The sequence below is a fragment of the Melospiza melodia genome, chromosome 4 (assembly GCF_035770615.1).
Source record: "Melospiza melodia melodia isolate bMelMel2 chromosome 4, bMelMel2.pri, whole genome shotgun sequence".
In the NCBI taxonomy this organism is placed as follows: domain Eukaryota; kingdom Metazoa; phylum Chordata; class Aves; order Passeriformes; family Passerellidae; genus Melospiza; species Melospiza melodia.
Genome location: NC_086197.1, coordinates 71957322 through 71985275, shown reverse-complemented (window position 1 = coordinate 71985275; position 27954 = coordinate 71957322). Strand labels below are relative to the sequence as shown.

The window sequence follows — 27954 nt, the reverse complement described above, 5'->3', positions numbered from 1 at the left end:
GCACTTTTTTCTTGTGGATTTACCTACATTTTGAATAAAAAGATGGTATGGTTTGTCTGATAGAGTAGAATAATTATCACCATTTTGAACTTTAAAAACTTGTTAATTCTGGAAGAAAATTTAATTTAAAGGCATCTCTTAATTTTGAATGTATTTGGTCAAGCAATTTTTCTCACTTTAATCAAGTAGAAATACAGATACAAACCATTTCTTATATTCTTATTTTTATAGTTGCAGTTGTGCAAGAAGAAAAATCAGATGTTGTGCCTTTAAGCAGGAGTCCTAATTTGCTTTCTGCAAAACAGTTGTTCCACTTTGTCCTCTGTATTGCTTAATCTGTACTCATGCACAGTGAGGAGAGTAAAAAAAAATCTTCACCTATCTCTCTGGACAATTTGCACAGTTTTACTGTTAAAAGTGAAATAGCTTTTGTTCAGAAGAGATGATGTCCCAGCAGTACACAGTGCAGAATGAGTGTCTCTCTGTGAAATGTCTTTATTGCATATTAAAGTTTTCTGGTTTAATTTTGGATTCAAAACACTGAAGTATCAGTCATTATAAATAAATCTAGGTTACATGTTGTTTAATTCTGTCTATATATAATGGTCACAAGAATTCAGAAGCTTTTGACAGCAGTGGGAAATACCAAGATCCTAGTCATACTGTTCAGATATTTTTCTATCAACTTGGATGTTGAGGTAAAGAATGAAAGCTGTTGTACATGTGTAATGTTGCTATTATGTTAATTAGGTTTATTAAGTCAAAATATGCAGTAAGTCACCTGTGAACTTGAATTACATTCAAAGTTTCAAACCATGGGAGAATTTTAGAAATTCTAGTTAGCAAGTTTCCTGCTAGTACTTTCTTTTGTTCAGTGAACAATGTCCATGTAGTCATGCTGCTGCAAAATTTTAAAACTTCCATTAGCTTAAAATTGATTTTTATTATTTGTTGAGTTTTTATTTAAGAAATAAAGGTCTATTTCAAGTGTTGTAATAGCTTCACATTTTTGTACTTGTAAATTAATGTGCAAAGACTGTAAGTAATCCTGTTTTGGGCTGCCTCGAGTCTCTACAGTTGATCATTTGGTCATACATAAGGATGTGGTGTTTTCTGGTAAGTTTAATTGGGTGACCCAGTTCTATTGGGTTTGCATGGCCAGTGTTGGTAGCAGGGCTGCTCCAGGGGTGGCTTTCAGGAGAAGCTGCCAGAAGCTTCCCCTGTGCCTCACAGAGCAGTGCCAGCCGGCTCCAGATGGACTGACCACTGGCCAAGGCCAAATAGCCCAAATTGAAGGGACCCAGAAGGGACTTTGAATCCCACTTCCTGCTCTTTGCAGGGCTGCCTAAAGCTAAACCATATGGCTGAGAGAGTTTTCCAGGTGAGCCTTGAACTGACCCGCTTGGTGCTGTGACCACTTCCCTCGGGAGCCTGTTCCAGTGACCAGCCACCCTCTCAGGCCTTTCGTGATGTGGAGTACGAACTTCCCCTTTGCAGCTTCCTTCCATTTCCTCATGTTTTATTCCACTATCTGGTATTCCAGAGGGCTCTGGAGTGTAAATTGTCCCTTGTGTATGATTATCCACTTCAGACAGGCAAGAAACATTTTACAGAAGAGAGCAGATATAAAGCAATCTGGAGCTCTACTCAGAAGTAAATACTGGGTAATGAAGTAGGCCAGACTGGAACTGAGAACATATTCTCATGTTCTGTAGATTTTTGATTCTACTTGCTCAAAGAAAAATTTAAATATACATAATATAACCAAGAAAAAGATCGTTAAACAAACTGTACAGATACTTGCAGTATTGTTAATACTGAAAATTCAATATTTGAGTGTAATTTTCAGCAAGTGGTATATGCAAGTTTTTGCTTACTTTTAGGTAAAGGTTTGGGTCTATTCCAGTGTTCTGTGTTATCGACCCGTTGGCTCTAAGTGACTTGATTGTACTATTTTCTTCAAACAATTACTGATTTATTTGAAATACCTGTAAATGTCAGGTATCTGCTGGTTTAGAGTTAACCAGTTCATTTGGCTGTGCAGTTGTCTTAGTTTTTAAGGTTTGCCCCCCAAAGCAGAATATCTAGAAATTTGAGACTGTTCTTGAGTTTAATCTTTATTCAAATCCTCCAGATTTCTTTTACCTCAGAAGATGGGTTGGTTATCCTGCTCACTAGCTAAACTGATGACATGCCAGAGAGCAAAATTTGTGTTTCCTGAAATCTTGGTTCCATCAGATAGCAAGCATTTCTTAATCACAATTCTAAAAAACAGATAAACCACACATTTTAACTTTGACGGAGAATTCTGGGGTATCCTTCTTGGTCAGGTCCACAGTTCAAAAAACTACTGCAGCATTAGACTCATTTGGAACTCCTTGCTGCATTAGGTAATAGTAACAAAAATAAAGGCAAAACATTATACCAAGCTTAATATACATATATTTTTGTCTGTATTTTAGCAATGCATGGTATTCTATTTTTGTGTCTGGGACAACACACATTACAGGGTAATATATCTGGTCCAAGTGCTTACCCCAAGCTTTTAATATTTTTTCCTTAAAAAGGGATCAAATACCATTTAACAAATGAGGATTTAGCAGATTTAGTTCTCATTACTTGAGCTTCCTCTTAAATTACTGGATGTCCCTCATGGGTAATACTTAGTTTTCAGGTGGTTGATTGTGTCATGGATATTAAAACGCTGATGAAAAGATAAGTTGATCAAAAGTTGCCTTCTAGTGGTTTCCCTTCTCTTGTGCAGATGAGTAGTCTTGTTGATCTTGATGAGAATGCTATATTGAATGTGTTTTTAGAGCCAAAAGCTGTAAGTTATAAATCTCTGATTCTTACTTTTCCCATTAATGCTAAGAAGTCTGGATTTTAGCTACAGAAGTGCTTTAGCAGGTTGATTGATTTGCCTTAAACTGAGCATGGTGTAATTGTGCTCTTTGGTTTTTTTCCCCCTTCCCCAGCATAATCTTTAATGTGGCATATCCTTCTTGCATAAAATGAGGGTAGTGTATGGCATTTGAATGCAAATTTCTGCTTTTTCTAATCTTACTGGAAAAGTAGTATTTCACGTCTTGATTAAGGGCAAGTTCTTGTAATGGGGTGTTCTGGTTTTGGCCAGGATAGAGTTAATTTTTCATGGTGAGGGAATGGAGCCTGGAGCCCAGCCCTGGGCATGTCCAGGTTATTATGCTCTACCACCCCCAGGGGTGGGAGTCAAGGGCTCCTGCTTGGGAGAAGAGAGGTGTGGCTTCAGCATGAGGAAAGGCATGGCAGCAGGGGAAACCCATCCACCACTGTTCATTGTCCCCCAGGATGAGCATTTTCCTTGTAAATCACCCTCTTTTTACAGTTCTGTTATTAATGTTGTTACTGTTTCTTTTTCTTATCTCATTTAAGTTTCCAGTAAATTGTTATTATTTCATCCTGCAATCTCTGCTTTTTGTGGGATGAGGGAAGGGGAGCAGTTTATGGTTTTGGGTTTTTTAATTCAGAGTGCTAAACTGGGGAGTACCATTCTTAAACCAGGATAAGGGAGAAGATTACAGCTACTGTGTCTGTGTTCAGCAGTAACTCAAAATAGCTTTTCTCACTTGTACCAGATTCCTATTAAAGCAAAAGTAGCAGAATGTTCATTAAAACACCTAATATGTGTAAAATGTAGATATACATGTAACATGCACATACATGCCTGTAGCCAGTAATTTGCTGTAAGAATCCACATCTATAGTGTCTGCTAGCATTTTTTGAAATATCTACGTGCTTTTTTTTTTTTCTTGGCAAAATAAATTTACTGAACTTTTCCCTGTAATGCATGTTACCTCTACTTTGTGATAAAGGAACTTGACTGTACTGTTTAGTTCTTATCATACCTACAGAGTTGCATGGTTTATAAGTGGCCTTTCAGCTTTCTTTATACAAGAAATATTAAGCTCTTAATTGAGTCTGAAAAGATTGCTAAATGCAGAATTCCTAAACGTGAAGGGAAATGATGAAAGATTTTTTTGCACTTTGTGTTAGGAAACAACAATGTCACAACATCTCTGTTAAGGAGGACCCTAAAGAGATGCTGCACAGCAAATTTTGGTTGATGGCAAAATTAATTGGATATAGAAGAAGAAAGATGATGAAGTGTTGAAATAGATAAGGTTGAATATTTAAAATCTAGAACAGTGGACCCCAAGCTTTCTCACATTGTTAAATTTTAGTATCGAAAATGTGTATTAATCACTCTGTTACTGGGGTGTGATAAGACATTTTAACACAGAACATTTGAAAAGTAAAATGATTCTCCAGGACCACTAATTTCTTAAGCATTAATTAAAGGCAGTTTGCCTGTATGATAGTTTCTCTTCTGTGTAAAATTATATCTTTGCTTCTTCAGACTGATAGCTCATTCAAATTTAGGTCAAGAAAGCAGAGACCAATGGGACAAGGCTGGCAGGTTTGGTGGTGACTGTTCATAACCACACACAGTTTACAGCTCTTATGGAATAGAGCTGGATGGCCACAGCAGAAGAGAAAGGGAGGATGCTCTTGGCCTTAAGTATGTTCATGGGAATGAAAACGTAGTGTATAAAGGCAAGGGCATGTCAGATGAATCAAATTCAGTTTCATCCTACCATAGTAGCAAAAGATTTGGAACAGAAAGACAGATTATGAATGCTTTTGGGAAGGAGAAATAATGCATATGGTAGCTTAAAAAAATAAATACAAATTTGAGTATCACTGATAAAATTTGGTATCTTGATCTTGAAGAAATCTGGACAAAAAAGTATAAAATGTAAGTATCACTGGACTTTGTAGAAGCCAGACTGTGACAACAGTTTAATCTAGATAAAAATACTGTAGAGCTGAGATTTGAGATATAATCTCTTTATATGAAGTGTGATGTTGATAATAATTTGTAGGAGGAACATCTAGTCCTCTGTCAAAAGCAGGGCATTTGCTGTTTGTGTTGATGTTAACTCAGAGGAAGAAAACACACTCTCTGGTTCTTGGCAAGGCATCAGAGTCCTGAAGTTTTTTAAGTTGCACTTGAATGTTATAAATAAAACTCCATCAGTAGACAATTCTTTACTGAAAGTTCTCTCTCACTTTTTTAACGGGCTGTCTAATTATAGAGATTTAATTTAAATCTCCTGAATTTGAAAATCAAGAAGAGGAATTATAGGTGACAGTCATTCGTGCTGAAAAGGAAAATAGTTTGTTTTTTTTTCAACTTGCCATTTTTCAGCCTTTGGTACGGGTTATTGGCAGTCTTGCAAAACTATACCTGGCACTTTCAGTGCGATCTTTGATTGACCCCAGTTAAAGTCCTCACTGGGAGCAGATGCTGATAATGGTGAGCAGAACAGAGAGAAAAGAATTGTTGTTTCACAAGGCTGGTGAATGCTGGTGCATTATCATGAATGAGGTAGGAAGTAGTAGAATGCCAGTAATTAATATGTATGTCTTCTTCCTTTTAAGGTATCTAGTGGATAGTCGCTGGTTCAAACAGTGGAAAAAATATGTTGGTTTTGACAGCTGGGACAAATACCAGATGGGAGATCAGAATGTGTACCCTGGTCCTATTGATAACTCTGGACTTCTCAAAGGTAACTGCCTCTCACTGTGAAATAAGCCTGTAGTACATTAAGTGTGAAATTGTCACAGGTAGTTCATCTTTTGAAGTTGGCAATGTAAATGAACCTCAGCATACATAAAGGTAAAAATTTTGGTTTCTTTTCTGACCATGACAAGGGAACTGGAATAGATTTCCCTAAGAAATCACAATTTTATATATACAGTTATTGGAATTCTTTGTAATGGTAACAAAATATGTAACAATGTAGAAATTCCTAGTTTATGATGAGATTTTGGGCTGTTTTGAGAACTGAAAATTAGTCAGGTTGACAGAAAGATGGGTTGAGTTTGCTATGATTTCCCTTTTTTTGGTAGCTTAACCAAATGTCTTGATTTTAAATAAGATTTTTAAGTTGAACTCTAAAACTTACTTCTGTAAATAAGGCCCAAACCCTTACTTGAGTTCCGGAACAAGTGAAGAACTGCTGTTATTCAGTTCAGTGACTTAAGTTGTGTGAAATGATAGAGGATAATTTCCCATTTTCTTTATGGTCTTGTAAGGATGTTGAACTCTGTCACTGCTGTGATTACTCAGGTCCGACTGACTTCTGCTGAACTGTACCCAAATTTGTGAACACAGATCTCAGAATACTTTTCCACGTATTTTAATTTTCACATCAAATTCTGTATTTAATGTCCATTAAAGATGTTAATATTTAATCTAGTAGATGCAAAATTGAGCAGATAATTGGTTTACTTCTTTGCAGTTACAGGTAATGTAATAACTCTACGTGCTTGTTCACGTAGAGTAATACCAGTTTTGCCAACTTCACATGGTTCATTAAGAACTCTTGACTTTCTTAATTCAGAACTTCTGTAATTAGTATCTCATTATTTTACAAATTGAATGTTATAGATGATTGCACCTTTTATAAAACTTGTTGTACCATGTTCTACTAATTGTCAGTGTGAATGAGTATGTCTGACACTGACCAGTGCCTTTGTAGAAGGTGCTGTATTGTCATACACATCTATATCTTCTCTCCCATCCAGAAACTTTAAGGTGTTTTTGCTCCAGGTGAGTGTTGTGTTTTGTTTTCTGAAATGTGAGGATTTAGATGTTTTGTACATTCTTGTAGTAAATCTTGCTGTGAGGCAGGGATGTTCAGGTGATACATCTCAATTGACATCAGATGTAGCAACATCTTTTTATCCTCACTGAGGTAGCATCAGCTTGTTCTCTCTTTTGTGTCTTTCCCTTCAAAAATAGGTGATTTCTAGTTGTGTCAAAGACTGTTAGTTCATCTGTACCGTTTATAACTTCATCTGCATACCTGTTCAGCTTAAAATTACTGTTGTTATAAAGTCTAATGTAGGATTAGTGGTCCAAACTAGAAGTCATGTTAGCCATTTTCCTAAAAGCTTCTGAAAACCTGTTGTTTTGATGCTACCAGTGCCCTTTTCAAAATAAACAACATCAGGGGTTGTGAACTCACTTGTTGCTCATTCATGGTTGTAACTGTGGCTCCACATTGGCAGTGATTCCATGCATCCAGTTACCTTGTGACATCTACTGTTCCTGTGTAAAGGTAGTTTTAAAATTAAGGGCATTAATGCCCAGCAAATAATAGTTTTCTCTTTCACCCTCTGCAAAGCAACAATCTTCTGTACTAGGTTTTAGATGTAGCATAAACTGGCCCTGAAAATGCTTGGATTTTAATCTTGTCTTTGGCACTTACTATGCTCTAGTTGCTCTCATGCTCCTCTCTTTAAAAATGTGCATCTGATATAAAGAATAAAATAATCTAAAAGGGACATACTTTCTCAGATATTCTGCAGTGTAGTGCAATGATAAGGAAAACTGTAATTGAATTCACAAAAGATTAATTCCAGGAAACTGAAGCAGTATGTTGTGCTTATATTATTTAAATGCTTCTCCCTTGTTTCCAGAACATTTGGATGAAGTGAGAGCAATGAACAGTAACAGGTAGAGATTTCAGTTAATCTCAACATGTGCAAAAAAGGTCGAATATGATGTAATGCACGTGTCATGTTCAAAGGAAGAGATGCATCGCCAAAGCGGGCACAAGGAAGTAGGTATTTAGAGTAGCTGATTGTTCATCATAGAAAACAGCGCTGTGTGTGAGGGACTGAATTGTCAGAATCAGGGTATCTATGTGATGGTTCTAAAAAAAATTATATTAGAAGAAATGTTGGTATTTGTAGGAGATAATAGAATCCAAATTATGCCTTCTCAGCATATAAGATCAGTGCAGAAATACAGTGTTAATCTTGTGAAGAGTTATGTAGACCTGAAGAAGTGCTTGTGGATTTCTCCCCTCACTATGCTCCCAGCTGCAATGTGATGCTTCCAGACAGAGGGACAGCTGCCCTGAATGTTTGAAGCTCACAGTAGCTCACATCTGGAATCACCTCTTAGACCTACAAGATAGCTGCTAGTAGTAAGGATTGAATGAAAGATAAAAGCATGCTGCTTACCTTAAGAGACTCCAAGTTGTGCTTCACTCAAGTGCAGCATCTCCCCTTCTCTGCTAGGAATTTTATAGTGACTTAACAGAGCACATAGGATCCTTGAAATAGGACGTTGTACTATGCTACTTTCCTAGTCTGACTTAGAATTACTTCAGACTTTGTCTTGAAGCTACAGTTAACTACTCATTCTTGTTTTCAGCTGTGGAAGTATCCATGATGATGTGGGAATATGTGTGAAGTGAGTGGGAGAAATGAATTGCTTTCTCTGAAAGCTAGGGTGGTGTATGATAACAAACTAGGTGCTTATAATTGCATGGGAATATAAAGTTGTCACTCATACAATAAAGAATATCACCTGTAATAGGTGTGCTAAGCATAAACTGGATAGTTTGCCTGCATGGTTTTAGAAGACCTGCTTTGAACACCATAATACTGGTAACATAATTGTGACTCAAAATACTTTGTCTGCTGTTTGTGAAAAATGTTACATTAAAAACTCAAGTACAGAATTACAGTATTCAAATGAAAATAATCTTTCTCTTATAGATGGTGATTCTCAGTCTCTCAAGGAACATCTCATTGATGAGCTGGACTACATCCTTTTGCCAACTGAAGGCTGGAATAGGCTAGTGAGCTGGTACACACTGATGGAAGGTCAAGAGCCAATTGCACGCAAGGTACTCTTTAACTGCCTGCTGGGATTAGTATGATTCACATGTACTCCTGCAAATACACAGGAGTTGCACAGGAATTTATTAGGAGACTTTTAAGTCCTGGCCTATGATAATCATATAAAGAACTCCAGCTTTAGTTGCTTAGTGATATCTAATTTTTATTCAAACTTTTGAGGTTTAAATGTGTAATATTGAGGCAGGGGGATACAAAGGACATAATACTTTCTTTTTCTGGAAGTAAGTTGGCTTAATATCTCAAGATCTTGCTTTAGAAGCTTGTATGGCTGTTAATGCAAATGGTTTTGTAATTAGGTAAATAACTCTAAAACTGTATTGACTGTGTTAGTGAAAAGGCTAGCTCTAATAATGTTAACATTGGTGGAGTAATTGCTGATAAACACTCTGCTCAGCTGCTTGCCAAGGGAGTTATTTCTTTAAGCAAAAGGCTTACCTCAACACAAGTAGTAGGCCATGGTATGGTGGATGGTGTGGCCCTCCATCAATGTGAGATACTGAAAAATTAGCATCTTTAAATTTTTTTATTTGCTCCAATCTCATAATACCCTTATTATTAAAGGTGAGAGGACATTTCACCAGTTTGCTGATCATACAATCTTCTTTTGTTTGTGTTATTTCTTAAGATTTTCGAATTATTGGTTTCAATTGCATCCTCACTGGACTGAATTACTTAGTTTTTAAAATATATTTTGGTATATTTATTCTTTTTGCATTGGCTGCTGGGGTGCATTTTTTCAGTTACAGGGATCTTGATTTTAATTCTTTTTAAATTGCTAAAAAAATATTAGGCTTAGAATTTAGTTTTATGATTTCTGGTGCAATACAACTTTTGTTTCCTTCTTACGATGTAAGTATGGTCTAACTGCATGCATGCTGGCTGCTTACTTAAAGTCCACTCTTGAAATAAATGGTAGATATAGCTGTAGAAGAAGTTCTGGGTCTTCAAAATTAATTTGGTCAGTAACAGAAGTTTGTTAAAGGGTTTTATATTTTCTCTGATATGATAAAATAGTTGTTTGGTTTTTGGTCTTGTTTTAAAGAGACATCCCTGAAATGTCTGTCATTTTGTCTAGTTCTGTTAGAGCTGAAATCCATTAGAATAACTCTCCTTCTTTAAAAATATATCTGTTATCAACTTGGTATTGTTTCTTCTAAGGATGGGTTTCAGTAAACTGCATACTCTTCCATCATCATGGTAAAGTAAAAAGTCTAATTTTTTCAGTTTGGGAGGAAAATGGAATGAGAGAGCAGTGAAATTAGAGTAACTTCCATTCCACTTCAGAGTAGCTAACTGGAAAAATACATGGAGTATAATGAGTGGCCAGGTAAACTGGCATAGCTTTGTTATTTTCTGCCAGTATGAACAGCAGTTATCCTCTGCAAAGCATATTCCAGTTCAGCATTTTTGTTTCTGATGCTTTTGTCATTCATTGTTATTTTTCCTGTCTGCCATTATGAGGTGCCTTTTTTTTTATCTAATAAACTTGGTATTATTGTACTTTATATCATCCCCTGTGTTACATCAGCTATTTTGGAAATGTGGATCCAAATTTGAAATTGATAAAATTTTGTATTCAGTCTACATCAAATAATAGTAAGACTTCTTGTAATAAGTTGTACTACCACTAGAGTGTTGGTTTTTATTCTCACAAGTGTGTTAGTCACACTGTGTAGTTTTGTTTACTGCCACTATTTTGTTGTGACTCTAGTAGCTGCAAACTATTAAGCTGCTCAAATTAAGATGCATTTTTGCTTAAATGCCATGTTTGACAGTAATTGAAGCTACAGCAAGAAATGAAATAATTCACTAATTTCTTCGTTCTTTTCCTATGGCACATACATGTAAGTTATATTTGTACAGCAGATAGCAGATCTCTCCTAGCAGTTAGCTGGTGGCTTTATTTTAACCGTATTTGTCAGATGGATCACATATCAGGCTGATGGTTATTTTTGGAGCAGTCTACATGACTATGCAGTTACACTTTGGAAGATCAAAAGGAAAAACATTTAAGAGGTGAACCCTGAATATTTTTTTCTACATTTTACTTTTATTAAAAAACAAATCCTGTATATTTAACTATTCCATAATCTGTTTAAAAAATGAACATAGAATAAACAACTGTAATGAGTAGTTAAAATTCCAAATAAATATATTCATTATCGGAATGTAAGTGAAATATTTGTAGGTTTTGTTTAAAAATGTGATATCCAGATTTTATTAGTGTGTATTATATTTTTGATAAGTACTCTTTAACTGTGAAAACTAGTTCTTGATGTTCTGAGGAAAGGATATACAATGAATGTATTTGGAAATAAAAGTACCTTTTGGGTGTTTCTACCTTTTGGTCACGTATCTTTGGATTAAGGTTGCATATTTGTGATTTCTACTTTCTACACTTTGAAAGTCACCATGTTATACACAGGTAAGATAGTCATCATTGTGGAAAAATGTACTTTCTAGTTTACTGTATTTCTGAAAAGCTATAGGAGAATTTTAGGTCTCATTTTATTTTTTGCATTTATTAAGTGTCTTATATTACATGAACTTCAGTTTCTTGAACAGTTCTCAAAAATATCTTGGTGTGTGTATAGGAGAACATATTAGACTGATATGTGATCTCATTCTGTTTTTCAGGTCGTTGAACAGGGTATGTTTGTAAAGCACTGCAAAGTAGAGGTATATCTAACAGAATTAAAACTGTGTGAAAATGGAAATATGAACAACGTTGTCACACGAAGATTTAGTAAAGCTGATACAATAGGTATGCCAAATTATTTTCTAAAAATATGTGATTGGTACTTGTATGTGGTAGCAAGTTCTGAATAAATGTCTAGATAAAATGATAGATAGCTATTTTGACCATTAAAAACAATGGGAGTAGTTTTGTTTGGGTCAAAGTTAAAAGTTAAAAAATTGGAATGTTGAGGGGGTTTAATACAACTGTAACAATAAAATTGCATGTTTTATTATCTAAGCATCTGTATTAACTTAGAGTTTTGAGCTTTTAAGAAAGTGAATAGTGTGATGTTGTTTATTGGATTTCATAGTACTTTTTCTTGGCTTTTGATGTGTAAGAAATGTATTTTTTATGTGTTTCATTAACCAACACATTCTAATCATATATACAAAGAGAAACATATATTACAAAACACAAGATAGAATGTAATTAATAAATTAATGCCTAAAGATGACCTACAAAGGCAGTGTTCTTCATGTTGTGAAGTGGCAGGCCAGGCACAATCTTTTACAGTAATTGAATTGTTGATTACACCTTTAATTTACCTTTATTTGTATTTATTTTGACTGCTCATTTAGCATTCTGTCATTGTTTGAAACAGTATTTTGATAAGATATTTGACTTTGAAAATAACAATGAGAACATTTTCAAAGATATTGCTTCTCATTTTTTGGTGTGTTTGTGCATGTGTATCTGAGATAAGAGTCTTTCAGTTGTCTGTATTTGTGCAGTTTTGTACTTCATGCAGAATTGTACTTTATACCCTTGGCATGTGTGTCCAGCCATCACTTTGTTTACATTTGTTGACAGCGGTGTATGTTTTTTAGCTTTTGCTTCTCTTCACATGACTTATACTTACCAGCCTTTAATTCTTTGCAGATTACTTGCTTTAGAAGTAGTTATTTTACTTTGTTAAATTCAGTATTTCAAGTTAGAAAACAAATCATGTCTTGTACTAGAATAAAAACTTCAAAGTTTTGAAAATTCTTCTTAAAACAAGGTTTGTTGTTCATTTGGCTTTTTGAGATTTGTTTTGATTTGGGAGGTTATACTTTGTTATCTTCTGAGGAAACCAGAATCTTGAAATAGGCAATTTAACATTGTCCTTCCCATAGGACCAAATGCAAGCTATTTTGCAGCTATACTGAATTTATTGTATCACTGAAATTATAGGTGTTGGATGAATTTTCTTTCTCTGATCAGAAGCAGGGCATTTTGGAATGACAGTTACTTGAAGTAATTTAATTTTTTCTTAGCAAAGAGAGAATTAAAATTATTAATAAATTGTTGTAAAAGGTAATGAGAAGCAGTCAGAATTCACTGGCAATCCCTTTCCAGACCCTGGCCTTGTTTGCTTTCCTGAAATGTGCATGATATGCTCCTGGAAGCCTTTAAAAACATGCCCTTCCTGAAGCTGAAGCTTCTTGTGCAGAGTACAAAGCAGAGCCATCCTAGCAAGGCATCCAGAAGAGTTTGTACCTTAGAAGAAGAGCTAGAAAAATACAGCCCACTTTAAGAGTGAAGTAGTTACTGATCCCTCTTATCCATTTCTAAGATTGTGGGGTTTTTTCCTCCCTGTTTATTACCTTGAGTATATTTAAGGTAGTTCTAGAATTCATCAAATACACAGTAGAAGTACTTATTATATCAATAAATAATATGCAAGAGGGATCTTTCAGAATCTTGATTATTTTTTGCTCGTTCTTGTATATTCCAGTAAGAGATGCATTTCTATTATAGTTGCAGAAGACTTGTAGTACAAAACAGTCAGTAACAGCCCCAAGGAACTAAGTAGACCCAGGGTAATATGGTCTTTTCAAGAAGTTTTAATTTTTCTGTCCAGCATTGTTGATTATATTATTTACTGCGCTCAAAAAATAAGTGCAAGACCTTTCTTAATTTAAAAAAATTCAGAGAAATATCCTAAGTCTAATACTTACCTATCAGTCTTCAGATACTTGTTATTATTCCTGGAATATCTTTGCTTTTCCACTCAAATAGAAGCTAAGCTGTGTCAATAAATTAGTACAAAGTCAGCTCAGACTGACAACATTAGCCTAACATCTGAGAGTTTCCTGTAGCCAGCATTTGAGATTGCACTAGCTTTAGGAGCCAGGATGTGTTTGTATTAGGATTCCCTGAAGTTTTTCAGCATCTCATCAAGACTGTTCCAGGTAGTCTTTCAAAATAGTACTTCAAGCATGCAGTTGTTTTTATGAATAAGCTGTATGATATTTAACAGTGTAGGCTATTATCTGTATGGGAGCTATAACTATTAACTCTCAAATGGAACTTTTTCACATTGTGGGTATACAGCTGATGGAGTGAGAGGCATCTTTAAATGGCAGTTCTTCCTGTCCCTTTTAGACAGCATGCTAGTACTGATCATGTCATACATTGGATGTATATAACTAAAACTCCCCAGGGACGTGTTGGAGTCACCATCCCTGGAAGTGTTTTAGAACTGGTTGCGTGTGACACTTAGTGCTGTGATTTAGTTGATATGCTGGTGTTTGGTGAAAGGTTGGACTCTCATCTTGCATGTCATTTCCAACTTGAATGAGTCTATGATTCTACTAGGGGAGAACCCCATACACAATGTGATTCAGACAATATATGATCAGTTTTCATTTATGCTGGAACAGGCACTTCAACTTTACTTCATAAGCCAGCACTCCAGTAATAGTTGGTGGGGATGGGAGGAAGGATTATAAAGTTAGCATTGGTCATATGTTCATGGAAGTACATAAAAGAATCTTATTTTCACAGTCTCAAAATTGGCATAGTAGTCAAGTGGAACATGCTCTTCCCAGAGTCTTGGACATAATGTGTAGTCGTGCAATGGGATTCATTCTTCCTGTGTTGTAATAGTTCTGTTAGCAAAGCTGGAACTTAATAAATGTTAGCTTAGTGCTTGTGAAGAAAACAACCTGCAATGCTCAGATAATTAATTGCCATGGTATTAATAGAATGAAAAATTATATTTTGTAATTTTTTCTTTTAGTGAAAGCCACTGAAAAATCTAGATTTTCTACTTTTTTTACAAGATTGTTGCTGACTAGTTTTATACTTATTTTCAGATATAATTATTTGAATTCATTGGTTTAGAATTGATTCAGACAGTAGTTGATTTTTTTTTTGAAACCCAACAAATCAAATAAGTCTGTTGCTTTGTTGATGTCACCTACCTTGCCTATATATAATCTCTGTTACAAAAACAGATGATCCAGTCTAACACTTTCTTTCAGACTGAAATGTGTGATAAGTAGTATAGAAACAAACTGTATTCAGTTGCCTACAATATCTACAAATATTATATTGGCCTGCTGTCATACATTTCACAAGCCAATGTCTGGACATTTGCAAGGTACTTTTAAGTTTTGGGTCTCAGTTTGGCTTTTCCTGTTTAACCTAGTGGAAGAGAAAAAAATCTTGAGTAAAAGGGAGCAAGAGAAGCTGACACTAGTGCTAGTGTTTCCTCCTTAGACTTTGGAGGAATGTCTTTCAAAGAGCTTACAGGGCCCATTTTTATAATTGTACTTTTCAGTGATCATCAGGGATATAGTGTATGTTTTTTGGCTCCTGTTTTGTGTTCTGTGTTAGCTGTTATGAGACATAGCTTCCATGGACCTTTGTGAATCTACCAATTTAAAAAAGCAGCTAAGTGGGATTGCTATGATACAGCATTGTACATAGTAGTGTAAAAACCCAAATCTTTAGTAAACTACTTCTATGTAAGAAGAATAGTGTTAATTAAAAACTTCACTTAAATTTCTGTTGTCAATAAGCTATGCTGCCTTAAAATTATGTAACACTGGTTATATTTCTGTTAGGTAAATTAGGATCTGGTAGACCTTTCTTCTTTGAATCTTTCAGGGATATAAAATCTTTCACCTTCCTTTTACAATAAATTTTTGTGCTTCAGTTTTACAGAGCAGTCATTTTTTTTCTGTGGACATGTGGATTAAACTTCGCACACATATTATAGGCTGCTGTTAGTGCAAATTGCACTCAGATATGGGTAGAAGCATAAAACCCAAAAAAGGTTGATTTAAGGAACAGAATGACTTCCTGCACTTGGTTTTGCCATCAGTCTCACTTCTGATAATTTGCTACCTCCCCACACTCTTTGATTATCATGCTCAGAAATTAGTAGATGGCTCCTGTCGTCTGTTACTTATCAGCTTCTCTTTAATTGGTCTGCATTGCTAAGGGATTCAGTCATCTGACTGTTTCCATTTTGAAGGGAAGCTAGCTAGCAACTTCCTGCTTGTCCTACAAAATGATGTTGTTGCATGGCAATTTATACAATTTCATTCATATTCTGAATATGAGGAGATGAATTCTGATGCTTTATTTGACTATATACTGTTTGCGTATTGAAATGTTAAATTTGTTTTCTTTCCTTCACAAAACAGACACAATTGAAAAGGAGATAAGAAAAATCTTCAATATTCCAGGTGAAAAAGAGACCAGATTGTGGAACAAGTACATGAGTAATACTTTTGAACCACTGAATAAACCAGACAGTACCATACAGGATGCTGGTTTATACCAGGGACAGGTACAGTGAAATATTATTTCTTTTCTTGGATAGATTTGTCTTTTTGCTCATAAAAATGTAGCTGTACTGAATGATTTTTGCTTTTTTTTAATGAAAATCACTTTCCAGTAGATTATGTTAGGGATAGAAGATTTTGTGAACAAATTTGTTGAAATTAAAGTAGTCTTTGTGTGTGTTTTCAGGATTAAAGATTGAAAAGAGAGATGAAAGAGAGGATTTAACTCTTCTGATGAATTAAAAATTTTAATATATGTCTAAATTTTAAACTTTATGTTTACCAAATATCATGAAATTGCTGACATGAATTTGGTAAAATCTGAAGTAAATAATTATTCGTGGAATCTTGGATATGTTCCTATAATGAAACCCAAAATTTAAATAACTTTTTAGGTATTCTAAAAGAATAATGTCTTCTACTCAGATTCCACTGTCTGGATTTCACAAACAAAATAACAAAAAAATGTGGAAATACTTTGCTAAGAACAACAGAGGTTTGTAAACCTGCTTTAACATGAGACAATGTCATCACTTCAAAATCATCCTTTACAGAGGAATTCCTCACAAGATAACTTTTTTACCTTTCCAGATGAATGCAAAGAACAAGCATTTGAATGTTAAACTACAAAATAGAAATGTAAACAGATTGTGCAATTGCATTGATAGAATAATTTTTCAGATTATTACACTGATTCTTTAGTCCTCAAATAGAGTTGAATGTTTTTTCAACAGCTGTAGTTCGTGCAGTCACATTACAAATGCGGATGGATGCAATTTGATGGCAGCAACTTTAGGCGAGATTATATTAAAGTATTTCCTTTTGCTTTGAAATATTTGACTATTACCTACTTACCCGCAGTATTTAGGCTTTCAGGTTTTTTAATGGCATGGGTGGTAGGTAATCAGTGCACCAAAATTGCTGCTTGAACTATTGTGTCCTGTAGCTTCATGCTGCATGCACTTAAACCCTCACACAGGTAATTTTAACAATGCAGAAGTCTTACTGGAAGAGATCACATCTCCCATAAAAGAGTCACATCAAAGATGTAACTTGCAAATTATCTCTATCCCAGTGAAACATTAACTATGAAGCAATCAGAGTCTAATAAAGCCATGACAAGATCTCTAGGTGACATCTGTGCTTTGAGCAAAATTAATACTGTTTAAAACAGAGTTTACCTATAGTTTCTGAAAATGCGAAATGTCGTGGTAGGCCATATGTGTTCGGTCAGTTCCACTTGCTGACATTTTTCTTACTGAGTTTCCTAATCTAATAATAGTTACTCTGACTATTACAGTCTGTCTAACCTAATAGTTATAAGAGTGTGCACAATTGAGTAGAGTAATGCTTTGAATTTATCCATTGATTTCTGAAGTACACCTCTAGGGATTCCATTGAACTCTTCCGTCTAAATCTACTTTCTATTTAGTAAGCTCTGAGTAAGTCCAGGAAGTATGGCAAAATCAGTCTTTCAGCATCAATGACCAAGGACAGCAGACTAGTCTGTTCCTGATAGAAAGCTGGTCATGATAGAAGGCTTGTTTTCAGTCTCATGCTCAAGTGTGTTCAGACTGAAAATGTGACTATACCTTCCCAGTGGGTTATGCACAAGGTTTTGAGCATTAGTACTTAACTGAATTTATGTTACAGTGTAGATGCATACAGGCACAGCATGGCAGTTTAATTAGTGTCCTGAAACATCAGTGTACGGTTGTGCAGAATTAGTTGCATTGGAAGTGGGGAGTTGGATTCAGTTTAAGCATTGGAGTCTAGTTGCCATTTCAAAGGATCCAGCTATCTCAGCTGTCAATCCAGAAAAAGGCATGAGCTGTTTGTAGGTCCTGTGTCATATCTGCCAGCGTAGGGGAGCTATCTCAAATATCCAAAGGAATTTCAGATGACACCTGATGCCTGTGTTTGGGACTGAGTGTTCTGTCCTGCTTTCTGTACCAATAACAAATAGAATGAAATGAATTTCATTAGCCAACTGTCCTGTTGAAAAAATAATATTAGATAAATGCTTTGGTAAAATATACAGGAGTAACCATACAGGTATATGGTTTTAAGGCTATTGAGGCAGAAAATAGTTTTGTTTGGGTGTTTTGGGTTTTTTCTTATCCATCTGTGTAAGGCAGAATTCCTTCAGGAATTACCCCTTCCTCAACAGGGCTGTTGTATAGACATGTGGTTTCTGTAGATTCACAGGTGCTACTTAAACATTGCAGGTCATTATCTCTTTGAGAGATAAGTGGCTTGCCATCCATGGATTGTAGAGGAATAGAACTGTTAAGTGACTTGCCCAAATTAAGATGATGAGTGAAAAAAGTAGAGAGGAAGGACCAGTGCAGTGGATGAAATACAGAGTGTAATGGCATATTCTTGAATGTCAGTGAATAGCACCTTAAATGTCAGTCTTTTCTCGATCACATGTCAGCAAATCCATTAAAAAGATGGAACAGAAAGCAATCTACTGATATTTTTATTTCCATTTTCTTACTACGCTTTTTGTGGTAGGTCCTGGTGATAGAACAGAAGAATGAGGATGGAACATGGCCAAGAGGTCCTTCAACTCCGAAGTAAGTTATGAATTCCAGTCACATGATTAGTTTGACTATTATTTTGCTTTATGAAAAAAAAGTTTTTAAAAGTGGCATTTTATTTTGAAAATCAGCCTTCAGATATTTAATTGAAAGTACACCTGAATACATTTGCTGTGTCGTGCTTTGTAGAACATAGCATAATAATGAATTCCTGCATATACACTGCTTAACTTTTTTGATTTCAACCAATACATTATCCTGCTGAAAAATGGAAAAAAAATCCATGGTAGAAAACTGTAAAACTCAGCATAGTTTATTTAGATTTCTGTCTCAAAGCACAGTGTATCTGTTAGGTCAACACAGATTTTATCAGTATTTTCCTTACACATAAATATTTTCATGGACAGCTTGTTCCTTTTGTCTCCAGAACATATTTACCCACCAAGTTTATTTGAATTGCAGCCTATGTTACTAACATGTGGCTTTTATTCTTTGTTGGGCTGTCATCAATTAATGCAGAATGATGTTGGTTTTATTTTCTATTTTTCCTACTGCTGTTATGAACAGCACCTTCATAATGGCAAGTGAATAGAAAGACTTGTGTGGTTTTATTCATTTAACTATTTTTTATGTTATTTCTAGTATCTAAATAATTTTCTCTGATTTTGAAGAACAGTTGGAACCATTTAATTAATATGATGTCAGGCTTACAAATAGTTAACTGTGTTTCTTGGCTTTGTTAGCTGGTTCTTCATCGTATCTTTCATAAAAAGTTTAAGTTCTTTTAAGTTCTCTTTATTCCTTTTGAGATTATGTATCCATGTAGTTAAAAGTCACTGCTCTAAAGCATTTTTATAGTATCATTGCTTATCATTTGAAGGACGCTGTTTCTTTATCTTTGGTGTTTTATCTCAAGCAGTTATATTTGGAACACTATTTTCTATTAAGCTGTTTAATGAAGTCTGAGTTCAATTTAAGATTAGTATTAATAGTATAATCTTGCTTATCAAGGTGTTGTAACATAAGGCTTTAAAGAACATGAAGCAATAGAAAGAATGGGATGCTAAAAACTTGAAGTTTCATCTCTGACCTCAAAAAACATCTAGTAGAAATTTAAATTCTTAGTCAAATTTTAGATGCATCTTTGAAAGGTTAAAAGACCTTACATAACTCAATGTCATGGATTGTTTTGAAAGTTTTGGTTGGAAGATATTCCGGTGATGGTATCTGCTTTTCTTCTGCCAAACTTCTTTTTCATTTTATGGAAAGCATTCAGGAGCAGTATATAAATTAAAGAATATCTCCTGAAAAATGTTTGATCTGGGGACAAGTGAAATGCTAATTCAGAATGCTGTTGTCAGAGAAGGTTGTAAGTAAACCAGCAAATGAGGATGAATAGTATTACTGTGAGGTTGGTATGGTTTTGAGATCTGGCATCTATCAGAAAGTTGGGAATTTGATATTCAAATACACTGTAATAATGGAAAGTTTGCAAAATTTTGTGAATTCAAATAGCCCCTATGAACAGGCCAGGACAGGTAATAGGACAGGTTTTTACATCTGTTTAAAACTTCATGAACAACCTAATAAATGTTTAAAGGGATAGAAATATTAAACTCACTTTGCAGTTTTTCTGTGTGAGATCCATTAGAAGTATTAGTTTGTCAAGACAGCATATATCCACATACCTTCCTACAGCCCTGTCATTGGTCACACGCTGGCTCAGTGCTGAAATTACCTCTTTGTAGTGCTTCTTTTTGAAGAGTACAAATTGTAAACAAATTCTGATGTCAAGGTATAAAAGGCCATATTTAGAAATGTCAAAATATAGGATACTGAAAAGCACGAAGGATGCTAAAGCTTAAAAAATCAGGATCATTTCAGAACATGAGCTAAGCTTTTCTACAGATTCACAGAATAGTTGATGTTGGAAGGCATCTCTGCAGATTCTCTGGTCCAAAACATTTGCTCAAAGACAGATCACCTAGAGCAGATTGCTTGGGATTTTAGCCACATAGGTTCTGAGCATGTCCAAGGATGGAGGCTCTACTGCCTTCCTGGAAAACCTGTTCCACTGTTTGGTAACTCCTATTTTGAAAGTCCTTATATTTACAAAGAATTGCCAGTGCTTCAATTTTATACCTATTGTCTCTTCCTCCATCTTCTTCATTCCCTCACACTAGTTATTTATACAGGTTGATAAAATTGCTGTGGAACCTTCTCTTTTCCAGGCTGAACTGTCCCAGCTTTCAGCCTTTCCATAGAGGTCAGATGCTTGATCACCTTTGTGGTGTCTCACTGGACTTGGTCCAGGATAGATCTGTCTCTCTGGTGTTGGGGAGCCCAGCACTCCAGGTGTCTGTAGCCAGTTCTGAGTGGAGAAGGATCACCTCCCTTGAGCTGCTGGCTGTGCTTTTCCCAGTGTAGCACAGTGGGCCAAGGTGGTTGGCCCAAGGACACACTGCTGGCTCATGTGCAGCTTTTTGTCCAGGAGGACCCCAGGTGGTTCCCTGCCAAGCTGCTTTCCATTTGTCACCTGCCCACACACCCACTTCTTCCCGGTGTATTGGTTCCTGGCATTGTTCCTCCCCAGGTGCAGGCCTTTGCATTTCCCTTGACTGGACTTCAGGAAGTTCCTGTTTGCTCAGTTTTCCAGCCTTTTGAGGTCTGTCAGAATGACAGCAGAATCTTTGTTGTGACGACTGAAAATGAGAAACAGTAAGATGGAAAGATCTTCTGCATGGTTTCCCTGCCTCTTTCTCTCAGAATCCTAACAGCAATTTTTATATTGCTTCTTTTGGCAATTTTTCTGTATTCCTCCTACTACAAAGGATGATTGCTGTCAGTTTTTCATGAGAAGTATGTTAACTGTGAGCATCTTTTCTTATGCAAGAAAAGAACTTACTTACTTTGAAAGTGGCCAGGTTGGGACCTCAGTTCAGTACAGGAAGGAACACTTGAAAATGATAATTCTGTTTTTCTTGAGAGTAACAGAATTTTTCTTGAATTCGTACAAGAAAAAAAGATTAATTATCATCGTAATTGTCTCTTCTTCTGAAATTAGAAGAGTGATTTTGAGATCCTTTTCATGTAGGAGCAGAGACCATGCTATACAACTTAAGTTCTGCACTGTGTTCAAGCTTACCAGTGTTTGCATTTGTTTTATGTGTACTGTTCTTCTAACTTCTGAATTTACTTTATTTTGGAAGTAATTGCAATATCCACTGTAAAAACCCTGCATGATTTAATGATATTTGCTATCATGTCATATTTTAATGCTGTTTAAAATATTTGTGAGGCTTGGGTTTTTTAGTCTGAAAGAGTCTGAATGATGGTGTACATTCTTCAAATGTTCACAGGGTTAGTCAGGTTTAGGAATAGCTGGATTTTTTGCTTTCTGAGAGGTTGTTCATATCAGCTACTGGGATGTTTTTGGCTCTGGGAGGTTGACTTCTATGAAACTTCCTGTTTATTCTGGAATGTCTTAAACATCACCTGCTCCCAAAAGAGGTATTACTTAGCAGTAATGATTATTTTTGGAGAAAATTTAGTTACACTAACATGTCTATGAGTGGCTGTCTCTCAGTGTCATACCCATGACAAATTTATACAAATGTACAAATATACAGTTGTTTTTGTAGCTTAGTTGCTGCTGATCCCAGTATTTAATGAAGATTTGAGATCTCTATGCAGACTTTTTTTTCCAGCTAATCCTGTTTGAATGGTTTATTATTGTCAAGATGCTGTTTTAAACTAAAAAATAAATAAATATTTAAAAATCTGAAATTGTAGTTCAAGTTACTTGAAGACCCGTACTACAAAATCAAGTTACTTATGTTCGGGAAAAACTGTGCATAACTTAAAACCTTTCAGCCAATCTGTGATTTTAAAACTTTAGATGAGGAGAAGTGAGGAACTCAAGTTTTGACATTCCATGGGTTACCGACTGAATAGCCAGGACAGGGTTTCTCTTAATTTTCTCTTAAGAGTTCTGTTATATACCTGTTCATATGCAAATATAAAAGGAAGTCAGGGAAGCATACAAAAAAAGCTATAAACCAGTAGGTTATTTCCTTTTAATTTTAAAAAAGTGTTGTAGCTGGGTTTTTTAGAAAACTTGTTTTTAAGTTTTAAATCTGCTGATCCATCCTAGTCTTTAAAAGTGCTTTCTATATAGTAAAAAACTAAGAATGTTTAATTACCTGTCAATCTGTATCTCTGTGTGTGTTTTTAAAGTAATGGATTTCATTCTGATACTTGTTTCATTTAGGTATCAGTGTGGAATAGGCAATCCTAATCTAATAGCTGGCTACTTAGTATAATTTACTGATGGCCTGTTGTTAACTTTAAACAATTCTCATGTGTGAAAGGGAATATATTGTTGGTAGTTGGGGCATTTTTTGACCTACAGAAAGGTGAATTGGCACGCATTCGTAGCTTAACACTTTTTCTCCTTGTTATAATGAACATTTTCTTAGTTTTTTTCAGATATTTTTTTTCTGGTTCAAACTAATAGGCCTTTTTATCTTGGAAAAACATTAAAGGCCCTTTCTCAATTATTTTCTTTTACTGGGTTGGACCCCATAATGTCTATTAAGAGAAGGGAACAGAAGGATAAAAGATGTTTAGAAGTCCTTTTTAAAATAATGTAATGCCCATTTATCTAAGTTTTTTAGGGAAATATATCCATGAATCTTCAAAGGAAAAAGTGTGTTTAGTTTTTTCCTTGAGCAGTTGTATGCAGACAGATGTGCATTTCTTCTGACTTTTCTGTAGGAAAGAACTGTGGTATGTCGCGCTAACTGGGGACTTACTGTGATGTCTTAAATTGTATGAGCAGGAGCTGTCAGCTTGTTTGTCAGCCAAGAGCTGGACTGCCATTTGCTGATAACTAGTAACTGAGATAACCATGTGTCTGAACTCCTGAGGGTAAACACCGAACATTGGTGATGTTCAACAGACATTTTCAAGTTAGTCTAACAAACATGTTCATTAATACAAAGCAATGGAGGATTGAAAAACTCTTAATAAATGCATATCCTTAACTTTTTTTTTTTTTTTGATTGATGAATGTTAAAATATTAACCTTTTTTACTGCAAATTCCCTAAAGCATGATTAGCTGAATTAGTTAGGGTTTGTAAGAAGAGAATAGTCTAACTAAGCTTGCTATAAAATTGTATGCTAGCCCAATCAGAGCTACAGCTTTAAGGAATAGAGCCCTTAGTAATGGAAGGACCTCTTGAGAAAGTATCACATATTTTCCCTACTCAAAGCATGGGAAGCTGTAGCAGATGGCTTAAGACCATATCCAGGCATATTCCCTGTTCAGATGGAATTTTATTTATTTTGTTTTATACTCATAGACTTTTGTCCTTTTGGTGGGCACCACTGAGAAGGTTCTTGCTTCATCTTCTTTGTTCTCTCCCATTGGGTATTTATGCAAGTGGTAAGATCGTTCTGGAGCCTTCTCTTCTTCAGGCTGCATGGTCTCAGCTCTCTCAGCTTCTTCACATAGGTCAAATGCTGCACCTTTGTGGTATCTCATGAGTCTTGCTCCAGAATATCCCTGTCTTTGTGGTACTAGGGAGCCCAGAAGTGAACCCAGCACTACAGGTGTCTGCAGCCAATTCTGAGTGGAGGAGAAGGATCACCCCCCTTTGAGCTGCTGACAGTGCTTTTCCCAGTGTAGCACAGTGGGCCAAGGTGGTTGGCCCAAGGACACACTGCTGGCTCATGTGCAGCTTTTTGTCCAGCAGGACCCCAGGTGGTTCTCTGCCAAGCTGCTTTCCATTTGTCACCTGCCCCTCCAGGGGTAGGATTGAATGGTTTTCAGTCCATCTCACTGTGCACTTACATAACCCGTGTTTGATCTGCTTGTCTCTGAGGGTGTTGCAGGAGACACTGTCCAAAGACTTGAGGAAGTTGAGATAAACCACACCCATTGCTTCCCCCTCATAGCCAAGATATCCTTCTATGAAGAGATTATTATCAGGCTGGTCAAGCAAGATATCTACTACTGCTTTCACTGAGACGCTTTCTCTTCACATCCATCTTGGGTCAGAAGCTCCCTGTTCATCCACTCAACCTTCCTGCTGCCTTTGCTTAATTTTTTACTTCTCTGGATGGACCATTATTGAGCATAGGGAACTGATGATCTTAGGGGTCTTCTCCCGTGTAAATGATTCTGTGAATATCGTCCAGCTCTCTTGGGGGCCCCTCTTCTCTCCAGGGCTGTATCCCATGACACTTGTCCAAGCTGATCCCTATAAAGTCTAAAGTCTGCTCTGCAGTAATCCAGGGCTGTAGTCTTGTTTTCTGCCATGCTCTCCCTCAGGATCTCAAATTTCACCATCTTAAGGTCATTTTGGCCAAGGCCCCAGCCTTCACATTCCCAGCTAGTTCTCCCTCCTTGGTTTTAAGTATCAGATACAGTTGAGAAGCTCTCCTTATTACCTCCTCAGTCACTTGCATCAGATAGTTGCCCTCATTGCATTCCAGAACTTTCCTGCATTTTTGTGCCCTGTTATGTTGTCCCACCAGCAGGTCCCCTGTAAGGACTAGGGCCTGTGAATGGCTTATCCAAAAAAGTCTTATCTACCTTCCTTTATCCTGATCCACTCAGTCTGGGTGCCTCCAGAGGAAAAAAGACTTCTAGCTGCAGTTGTTTTTGCTGATGTCCATATTTATCTCCTTGCTGTTGGTCCCTCCCTGTTGGGGAGTTCTAGTGCAGTTTAATCATAGTGTTAATGAAGTATGTGGGAAAGTGAGTATCTCATGTGTTTGGCATACTACAGTTAAGTGGTTTTTGTTAACCTGTCTTCTATCTTTTGCTGTTAAAATGCTAAATTATAATAATTATTTTGGGGGGTTGTTTGTTACATCGTTAAAAAGTTACTTTTCAAAATTACCTGTTAGTTTCTGCTGCTGTTGTAGCTATGTTGAGAATTTAGTTTACTCTTCTCCTGCATTTGAGAAGCAAGCCATTTACTGATTTAGTAGACCTTAACTGGTTTCCTCTGGTTTCTTTCAGTTTTTATATACAGCAATTATACATTGAGTTTTAAAATTTAAAACTATATTGCATTTGAATTTTGTTTAAATTATATAAAAGCTTCAAATTGGTTTTGAGAAGTTCAATTTCAGTTCAAAATTATTCAAATCAAATAGCTTCTTCTAAAATAAATACATGTATGAATGTCATAATTAAATACTGTTCTGGATTTAAATGGGATTAAACTGACTTCAGTTTGGTATCTTTTGTGGACAGTCTGTATTTTACTTCTTTGAAGACAATATTCTTTGAAGACAACTAAGAGAAGGATTTAGATTAATAAAGGAAATTGCAGGAAAGCTTTGTGAATGTTGATCAGAATACTTGAAAAATTAACTAACATGTTCTTCATATGGTGATACACAGAATGATTTCAGTTGGAAGGGACCTTAAAAGTTGATCTAATTTCTGCTCCCTACCGTGGGCAAGGGCACCTTCAAATGGACCGAGTTGTGCAGAGCCCATCCAACCTGACCTCAAATACTTACAGGGATGGGCCATCCAGTTCCTCTGCCTGTTCCAGTCTTACCACCCTCACTGAGAAGAATTTCTTCTTAATGTCTAATCCAAACCTACTCTGTTTCAGTTTAAAGTCACTCCTCCTTAGTCCAATGACCACATGCCCTTGTAAAAAGTCCCTCTCCAGCTTTCGTAGCCCCCTTTAGGAACTGAAAGGCTGCTCTGAAGTTTCCCCAGAGCCTTCTCTTCTCAGCCAACCCAGGCTGAACAGCCCCAACTCTCTCAATCTGCCCTCATTGGAGAAGTGCTCCAGACCTCTGATCATCTTGTGGCCCTGCCCTGGACTCACTGCAGCGAGTTCATGTCTTTATGTCGTGGTCCCGGAGCTGAGCACCGCACTCCACGGGGTGTCACAAGAGCAAAGCAGAGGGGAGAGTCACCTCCCTCACCCTGCTGGTCCCACTGCTTTTGATGTAGCCCAGGATATAGTTGGCTTTCTGTGCTGTGAGCTCACATTGCTGGGTTATGTTGGGCTTCTCATCCCCCAGCACACCCAGTTCTTTCTCTTTAGGGCTGCTCTTGATTCATTCTTTGTGCGGCCTGTACTTGTGGTTGGGATTGCCCTGACCCAAGTGCAGGATCTTGCATTTGTTGCTGTCAGAGTCATGAAATTTGCATCAGCACATCTCTCAAGCCAGGTCGCTCTGGATGGCATCCGTTCCCTCCAACATGCCAACCACACCACACAGCTTGGTGTCAACAGCAAACTTGGTGAGCGTGCACCAATCCCTCTGTCCATGTCACTGCTAAGCAGCACTGGTCCCAGTACTGATTTGTGAGGAGCACCACTGGTTTCCACTTGGACACCGAGTCATTGACCACAACTTGAGTGCAACCATCCATCTAGTTCCTTATCCATCAAGTGGTCCATCTATCAAATCTATGTCTCCCCAGCTTAGAGACAGTGTCTAATGCTTGGCAGAAGTCCAGACTGATGATGTCAGTCTTCCCTCACCACCTGTCTATTTGGTTTTAGAAGGCCAGCAAATTTGTCTGACAATATTTGCCCTTGGTTGACAGCATGTTGGCTGTCACCAATCACCTCCTCGGTCTTCCTGGTTGGATGGCCCATAGCAGACCCCCACTATAATGTTGTCTGTCCCTGCCCACCCTTTATTCCTTACTTATAATGGATCATTGATCCCTGAGAGGAGCTCCCAAGAGGTTCCTCTGCCTGTCCTTCCTAAAGAGTCTGTCTTTTAATTCCAACACACCAAGAATAGTAGCCATCCCATCATTTGTTTGCCAGTGATGGCAATAGGATCACACCCCTCACAGGCATATGCACATCTCCAGCTCCTCTTGTGTTTTGCCTCTTGTGCTTTTGCATGGAGGCATTTAAGCGGGACCCTCAACAGAGCTGAGGTGCTGGCTGCAGTGGCTGGAGTTCTTTTGTGCTGTACTTCAGGTTCATTACTCCTGACCTCCAAACCCTTTCCATGCTCTGGGCAGCAACTCTTGCTTGCTCTGGCATCAGTTGGTGTGAGTGATGCGGATTGAGGTTCCCCTTCCCTGGCAACTTTTCTTTTGGAAAAGGTTTAACAAAGTTGAAAACAAATGTGAAGATATACTTGGGAAAATTCCCAGTGTAAAAATGTTCATTTCCTTATGGAGTTTAGTTCTTGAAAAGTGCTTAAAAAGTCCTGAGCATGCAGTTCTTCTCTTAATATAGCAATGTGTACTTCAAAGCTTTTCAATGACAGCCAGAACTCCAATTCAGTTGAAGTTACATGAACTCCTTTGAGTATGCTGTCTTTTCCTTGTGCACCTGTAAGATTTGC

The 27954-nt window shown here is 36.6% G+C and overlaps 1 protein-coding gene across 4 annotated transcripts in view; it reads left to right on the top strand.

Annotated features, from left to right (window-relative positions):
- USP15 (ubiquitin specific peptidase 15) overlaps positions 1 to 27954 on the top strand; it is a 60210-nt gene that overhangs the window by 5506 nt on the left and 26750 nt on the right. For 3 of the 4 annotated variants that reach the window (XR_010027602.1, XM_063155155.1, XM_063155154.1), the window contains exons 2-6: positions 5482 to 5609; positions 8617 to 8747; positions 11398 to 11524; positions 15919 to 16064; positions 18577 to 18638. Coding sequence is in view for 3 of the 4 variants with exons in the window: in XM_063155155.1 (XP_063011225.1) it covers positions 5482 to 5609; positions 8617 to 8747; positions 11398 to 11524; positions 15919 to 16064; positions 18577 to 18638 (594 nt within the window). In the remaining variant the exon portion in view is untranslated. Of the gene's footprint in view, positions 1 to 5481; positions 5610 to 8616; positions 8748 to 10640; positions 10777 to 11397; positions 11525 to 15918; positions 16065 to 18576; positions 18639 to 27954 lie in introns of those variants that run through there. The other variant, XM_063155156.1, reaches the window with a different exon arrangement.